At 34.5% G+C, this 7,431-nt stretch overlaps 2 protein-coding genes across 2 annotated transcripts in view; one reads left to right on the top strand and one right to left on the bottom strand.

Moving 5' to 3' along the window:
• The window catches only part of LOC107697601 (solute carrier family 12 member 2-like), a 23,181-nt gene that overhangs the window by 13,017 nt on the left and 2,733 nt on the right, over positions 1-7,431 (bottom strand). The window contains exons 3-10 of the mRNA XM_016498398.1: positions 6,629-6,704; positions 6,458-6,553; positions 5,218-5,357; positions 4,864-4,974; positions 4,155-4,263; positions 3,935-4,062; positions 3,132-3,216; positions 2,901-3,052 (exon numbers count right to left, since the gene is read on the bottom strand). Coding sequence (XP_016353884.1) covers positions 2,901-3,052; positions 3,132-3,216; positions 3,935-4,062; positions 4,155-4,263; positions 4,864-4,974; positions 5,218-5,357; positions 6,458-6,553; positions 6,629-6,704 — 897 coding nt within the window. The remainder of the gene's footprint in view (positions 1-2,900; positions 3,053-3,131; positions 3,217-3,934; positions 4,063-4,154; positions 4,264-4,863; positions 4,975-5,217; positions 5,358-6,457; positions 6,554-6,628; positions 6,705-7,431) is intronic.
• Positions 6,604-7,431, top strand: part of nudt12 (nudix (nucleoside diphosphate linked moiety X)-type motif 12) — a 22,384-nt gene continuing 21,556 nt past the window's right edge. Inside the window, exon 1 of the mRNA XM_016498397.1 lies at positions 6,604-6,614. The gene's annotated coding sequence lies outside the window, so the exon portion shown is untranslated. The remainder of the gene's footprint in view (positions 6,615-7,431) is intronic.

The raw sequence follows: 7,431 nt of genomic DNA on the forward strand, positions 1-7,431 counted from the left end.
GTTTTCGTTAATGCATCTCTTTCTGACAGAGACAGATCTAGATTCAGTGGTAGCAGAGATCAATATATCAAAGAAAATACAGAAGTGATCAGATAGGGCTACGTCGTTAACAACAATGGATGAAATTATTTCACAGACGGGCACAAATAATGGCGCAAATACCTATTAGACGAGCGCAAATGTTGCGTGATTCATTTTAATACTCTCCTCCCATTAATTTTGCGTCTGAAGGGAAACTCCTACAAATGCATATTCAATAAGGTCAGGCACAAAAATAATTGTCCACGCCTTTTCATCGCTAATTCTTCACTGCGTGTCTTTAGTAAATCCTGACAGTACTATTTTAACGCCAAAAGACGGTTTGCGCTGGCGCAAGCTGTTAGTAAATCTGGCCCTACATGTAACGTGAGTTACGTAATCAGATTACTTTCCCCAAGTAACTAGTAAAGTAATGCATTGCTTTTAAATGACAAGGAAATGTCTGAGTTACTTTTTCAAATACGTAACACCAGTTACTTTGTTTCTCATGTATTGAGTGACAGCTCTGGTGTTGCCATGGTGACAGAAATCAGGAGTCAGTGCAGAGCGCTGTGTGTGAACATGATGTCTACTAAATGTCAACATGCATTTACTCAAACAGATTGAGTATTCCTCAAAATCAATAAAAACAGTGAAATGCAAAAATATCATGCATACCTGCAATAATTAAATTAGTTAAATAACACAAATGTATTTAATCCAATTTTATTAACCAATGTTGACCGTCAATGACCCACTTCAACCATACCAATAAGCAAAAATAATATGCATTAACTAATTAACTAATATGCATTAATTCATGTTTAACTAATGCACAGATAATCACGAGTTAATATATAACTTATGAAGAACTGAACTATTTATTAATAATTACTGCATCAGCAACAAATGAACATTCTATATGATCCAAAGATTAAGTAATCAATAAATTGTTATTAGTTAACAACAACAATTCCCTAATAACATATTATATTAACTAATAGTGTAAATACGTTGGGTCGACAATGGGTCGAAGCCATGCATTTCAACTTCCAGTTGTCTGCTTTAATTAATCATTAGCTAATGATTTGCAAAGATATCATGTTATGACTTTACTTGTTGAGGCACATGACAAACTAACTAATTCAAAATCCATAACCACAATGACATATTACTTAACAATTAGTTAATAGTTCTGTGCCTCAACAAGTAAAGTTATACATTAACTTGTGATTAACTGTGCATTAGTTAAGCATGAATTAATGCATATTTGTGCACCTGTATCGTAAAGTGTTACCAACTTTCTTCTTTCGTGATTTATTCTTCATGCAATCTATGCAATAATACGTAATAATAAGCATTTTCAAAAACTGGGAAATAATGAGGTGACGTTATTTTACTCACCCTTCAACAATTGATCATGAAAAGGACATTTAAAAGCATTAACAAATTACTTTCAACATACCATGAATAACTCCTAAAAGTTCTCCTTCTATCCACAGCAATATTACAGATGTGTTAAATATCATTACAGTAATATATGTCTATATTTCAGAACAATTACATTTTACAGCATCCGTGTGAAAACGAATTTGGGGAGAAAAACGAAAGATTCAGAGATTTCAGAGAATTATTTGTGGTTTATATCGTACATTAATTAATATTTTAATTAATGTTAATGTTAATAAATGTTGTCTTTTTTCATTTACTTACAGCGGAATACAAAGGAAACATGAAAATAATGCAGTGGGCTGAAAAGAGCTATTCTATAGATGTATTATTGTTGTTATAGATATTGTCAAATGTAACGTTATTCTCCTGATTCCTGAAAATAGAAAATGAATGAAAATGTACAGCCCATTCAGACAAAATGAGGGATAAGGATTATTTGTAGTGCAATCTTATGATTTGTTGCAGTGTTTTTGAGTGGAACTTCCCCAAACCTGAAGTGCCTCCCATTATTTAAAACACAGTAGGCTCGTTAGGAAAAAGGGGGGATATTGTATAATGCACAGTGTTGGGGAAAGTTACTTTTAAAAGTAATGCATTACAATGTTGCGTTACTCCCTACAAAAAGTAGCCAATTACGTTACTTAGTTACGGAAATGAATGCATTATGTTACTTTTGAGTTACTTTTTAAATCTGGGCAGGGCTTGCTTGTTTGATTTTAATATAAAAAGTTCCTCTTTAACAAATGTAAAAGCCCTTTCACACCAAAAGTGAAATGAATACGCCTCAGGCTGAAATGTAAATTCACGTCTGTACAGTAGAGGGCGCAGCTCAAACTAATCACATGAAGAATATGACTCAGGAGAAGAAAGTTCAACACTATTCAGCAATCTGTGTTTAATTTTTGCTTAGTATGGTTGAAGTGGATCATCGATGGTCAGTAGTTAATAAAATGGGATTAAATACATAAATGATATTTGTCTTATTTAACATATAATTGCAGGTTTGTATAATATTCTGAGTTTGCATTCAACTGTTTTTATTCATTTCGAGGAACACTGAATCTGTTTGTGTGCAGTGAGACGAGTAAACACATGTTGATATTTAGTCTAGAACTACAGTAAGATCATGTTCACACACAACGCTCTGCACTGACTCCTGATTTCTGTCACCATGGCAACACCAGAGCTGTCACTCAACACATGAGAAACAAAGTAACTGGTGTTACGTATTTGAAAAAGTAACTCAGATATTTCCCTCTAAATTAAAAAGTAATGCATTAGTTACTTTAAAAAAGTAATCTGATTACGTAATTCACGTTACTTGTACATTACTTGTGTAATGCATTACTTTTAAAGTAACTTCCCCCAGCACTGACCATCAGCATACGGATTCCAATATAATAATAACTGTGAGCACATCTGTCACACACCTGGAAGTCATTCTGAAGGCCGTACTTGCAGCCACCTTCTTTGCAGATGGAGAAGTCGTATCCCAGCATGCAAGCGGCATCGGTGCAGTTCTCCAGCGAGCCCACTATGGTGTCGTTATCATCGCCTGTGGCATCCCGCACGATACAAGAGCCTAAAAACATGGCAAACCCATAACATCAGCTCTGATCCACGAGTCAAGAACAATCAGAGAAAGAACGACACTCAAGTACCATTCGAGATGGCAACAGCGATGTAAACCACTCCGGTTATGAGGATTGCCAAGAGAGTTCCTTTAGGAATCGCTGACTGCGGATCCTAGAGAGACCAAATCAGCTGTGATGAGATGTGATGACCAACTAAATCCAGCAAAACTCAAATACACTCTTGAAAATAAAGCTTCTTTAATGGCATACATGGTTCCATGAAGAAGGTTCTTTATAGTGGAAAAAGGTTGATGATTCAGAATGTTCTTCACACTAAGGAAAAATGTGACCCTGCAGCTCAAAAGCAGTGTTAAGTCGCTGGGGTATATTTGTAGCAATAGCCAACAATACATTGTATGGGTCAAAATTATCCATTTCTCTTTTATGTCAAAAATCATTAGGATATTAAGTAAAGATCATGTTCCATGAAGATATTTTGTAAATTTCCTACCGTAAATATATCAAAACTTAATTTTTGATTAGTAATATGCATTGCTAAGAACTTCATTTGGACAATTTTAAAGATGATTTTCTCAATATTTAGATTTTTTTGCACCCTCAGATTCCAGATTTTCAAATAGTTGTATCTCAGCCAAATATTGTCCTATCCTAACAAGCCATACATCAATGGAAAGCTTATTATTCAGCTTTTAGATGATGCATAAATCTCAATTTAAAAAAACTGACCCTTATGACTGGTTTTGTGCTCCAGGGTCACATATGTAGAACTGATCACTGAAAGGTTCTTTGGCTAACCAAAAATGGTTCTTTTATGTTATCACTGTAAAAAACACTCTTTATTTTTAAGCGTGAGAGTAAACGATCCTCACCGCCAGGTCTCCTGATATATTGGCTCCTGCTAGGATTCCTGTGGCGGCCGGGAAGAAGATAGCAAAGATGGAGAAGAAGGTTTCATCATCTCTGAAGTCTGGACCCATGTTCTCCATCATTATGGCAGCTTTGAGACAGACAAACACAGGAATGAACTTGTCACTGGATTCGTTCCTCCAGCACTTATCTTAAATAATTATCAATGATCACATGACCTACCGTTATAACCGAAGAAGCCTTGAGGTTCCTTTGACTTCAAGGGGATGAACGATCCAATGAAGTAGTTACAAATAGCTGCCACAAGAATCACCAATAACACAATCTGGGCCTGTCAAAGACATCACGTGACTTACAATATCTGGAGAAATAACACAGACCTGCATCATATCTGCTGAATGAATACTAATTTTGACTGCTGATTCCAAAAATAGTGTCTCTTTTGCTGGAAAGAGTCACACTTTCTCACTAAATATGATGCATTTCTTAGCATTGTTGCTTTTGCAACAATTTATTTGTGAATTTGTCTTGCATTCTTCCTCAATCAGGAGAAAAGCACAACAAATGCATGATTCCTGTCTGAATCCGAGAACCATTACAACTATTTGATCAATTCTCAGCCTATTTTCACATGCATGAAATTATCTTATGAATAATACAGATTTTCACTTTTTCCACTCATTTGCAGATTGTAAGTTAAATGATACATTTTGATTGCTTTTGTTATTTTGATAAGTGCATTAAAGATTGTCATTTTTAAAAATATTCTTATTTTATGAAAAAACACTGCATGATGGAAATTGATATCTTTGAACTCAGCATCGTCAAATTAGGTCATAGGCTTTTTTTGCAAATCAGCAGAATATTTTTTTAACATGCACAGCTATATAATTCTGTATCTACAGACATGTGCATGTAGGAATATACTGACCTTTGCCTCCCACTCCATGCCAGCGAGAGAGATGCCCAGAAGTAAGATGACTGTAAGCGTGCCGACGATCCTGATGTCATTGATCTCATCCGTCATGAGAGCGTCTATACTCTGACAAACACAGAGACAACAGTGTGTTTACATCATAAAACATTATGAATGCATCTATATGGATGATATATGTCAGTCTGTCAGCCTCAAACAACCACAGCAGGCATGCACATCTAAAATAAATTAATTAATTAAGTGCATGACCAAAAACACTAATGCATGAGTCTGATGATGAAACATCAAGTCTGTCATGCTCATTCTTCATCAACATCCTCCATCCAAGGCCTTTGCGTTCATACTCACATCCAGAAGTTCAACGACAGTTTCTGCAAAACCCACAACATACATGGCCACAGCGACAGCATTAGCGAAGGCAAAGATCAGACCGATGGATCCTCCAAACTCTGGACCCAAACTCCTGGAGATCAGGTAATACGCCCCGCCTGAACACATCCAATCACAGACACAAACACTTCACTTTAGACCAAATATAACCAGAAGTTAGAAATAAAAAAGTGAACTCTCAAATATCAACAACAAAAAATATCAGCAATAACATATTGATATTTTTTTTTATATGAATTCATATACACTTTCTTACCATAATATTGACAATTTAACAGACAATATTTTTTACATTTCATGCAAAAAAATTATATAAAATAAATTATAAAATAAACTAAAAATAACTACATTTTATGCAACATTTTTCATCCAAAAAGAAACCAGAAATCACTGCACTTTATACAACATTTGTAATTTGTAACTAAATTAAATAATTGATATGACATATATAAATTATCATATAAAAAGAGTTCTGAGTAGGAGCGCATCAATTACCTAAGCATTATGCATTGAGGCTTACAAATAAAAGTCATCTAATTATCAAACGATTTCATTGTTTATAACAGTGGAAATAAAAGCTTTTATTTAAAACCTTTATTTTAAAAACATTTTCTCTGTCAATCAAACTCAGATATGCTTTTAATGCATGCATATTCAAATCTTTAATACCGCTGATTTTAAGAATATGAACCTTTCTGTTTAAAATAATACTTGATTTAGGGTTATAGGGTTGTAAGTATAATGGAGTTACAGTTATAAATATAATATGTGACCCTGGAGCACAAAACCAGTCATAAGGGTCAATTTTATGAAATTGAGATGTATACATGATCTGAAAGCTGAATAAATAAGCTAAATAGCACAATATTTGGCCGAGATGCAACTATTTGAAAATCTGGAATCTGAGGGTGCAAAAAAAATCTAAATATTGAGAAAATCATCTTTAAAGTTGTCCAAATGACGTTCTTAGCAATGCATATTACTAATCAAAAATTAAGTTTTGATATATTTACGGTAGGAGATTTACAAAATATCTTCATGGAACATGATCTTTACTTAATATCCTAATGATTTTTGGCATAAAAGAGAAATGTATAATTTTGACCCATACAATGTATTGTTGGCTATTGCTACAAATATACCCCAGCGACTTAAGACTGCTTTTGAGCTCCAGGGTCACATATAATAACACACTGACCTCCGCGCACGAAGCCATTGGTGGCGATTGCTGATGTTGAGAGTCCAGTGATAGACGTGACCACGATAGCCGTGAGAACGATGGCGCAGGACAGAGCTGCAGGAACACAACACAATCTGTGACCGGTTACTTGACCTGATCCGGTTCAGTGCTGCTGGTTAGTTATCGTACCGATGCCCGCCTGACCCACGATCCACGACATCCGGATGAACAGCATCACTCCCCAGATGTTCAGCATGCATCGTATCTGCACACAAGCATCATCAGAAACAGCTCTATTAACAGGTATGTTTACGCACACGAGAAATTTGATTTGAGCTTCCAGCGCAGAAGAAAGTACAGACATAGTGCAAACAAACATACATGATAGGAATAACACAGTAGAAATGGAATATAACAGTAATATAAGAAAAACAGAAAATTAAATAATAATGATAATAATGCACTATATACAGACGTAGAAGTGTGAGAAAAAATGTAATTGTTTAAATTAATGTACAGACATATTATGTACAAGTGTGCAGTTTACAAATGTACAAATTCTGAATTCTATAGATATACACACTACCGGTCAAAAGTTTGGGATCAGTGAGACTTGTAATGTTTTTAAAGAAGTCTCTTCTGCTCATCAAGTAACCCAAAAAATACAGAAAAAAACAGTAATCTTGCAAAATGTTATTAGAATATAAAATAATGATTTCTATTTTAATATCCTTTAAAATATAATTTATTTCTGTGATGCAGCGCTGAATTTCCATCATCATTACTCCAGTATAAAGTGTCACATGATCTTCAGAAATCATTCTAATATGCTGATTTATTATTAGAATTATCAATGTTGAGCAGAAGACACTTCTTTAAAAACATTACAAATCGTTCTGATCCCAAACTTTTGACTGGTAGTGTATGTCATTTATGATGGACAATGTATAGTTATGGAAGTTTTAATTGTTCATCAGCACTATGTGTGTGTG

Source organism: Sinocyclocheilus anshuiensis, unplaced genomic scaffold, assembly GCF_001515605.1.
Source record: "Sinocyclocheilus anshuiensis isolate Anshui unplaced genomic scaffold, SAMN03320099.WGS_v1.1 scaffold1312, whole genome shotgun sequence".
Classification (NCBI taxonomy): Eukaryota; Metazoa; Chordata; class Actinopteri; order Cypriniformes; family Cyprinidae; genus Sinocyclocheilus; species Sinocyclocheilus anshuiensis.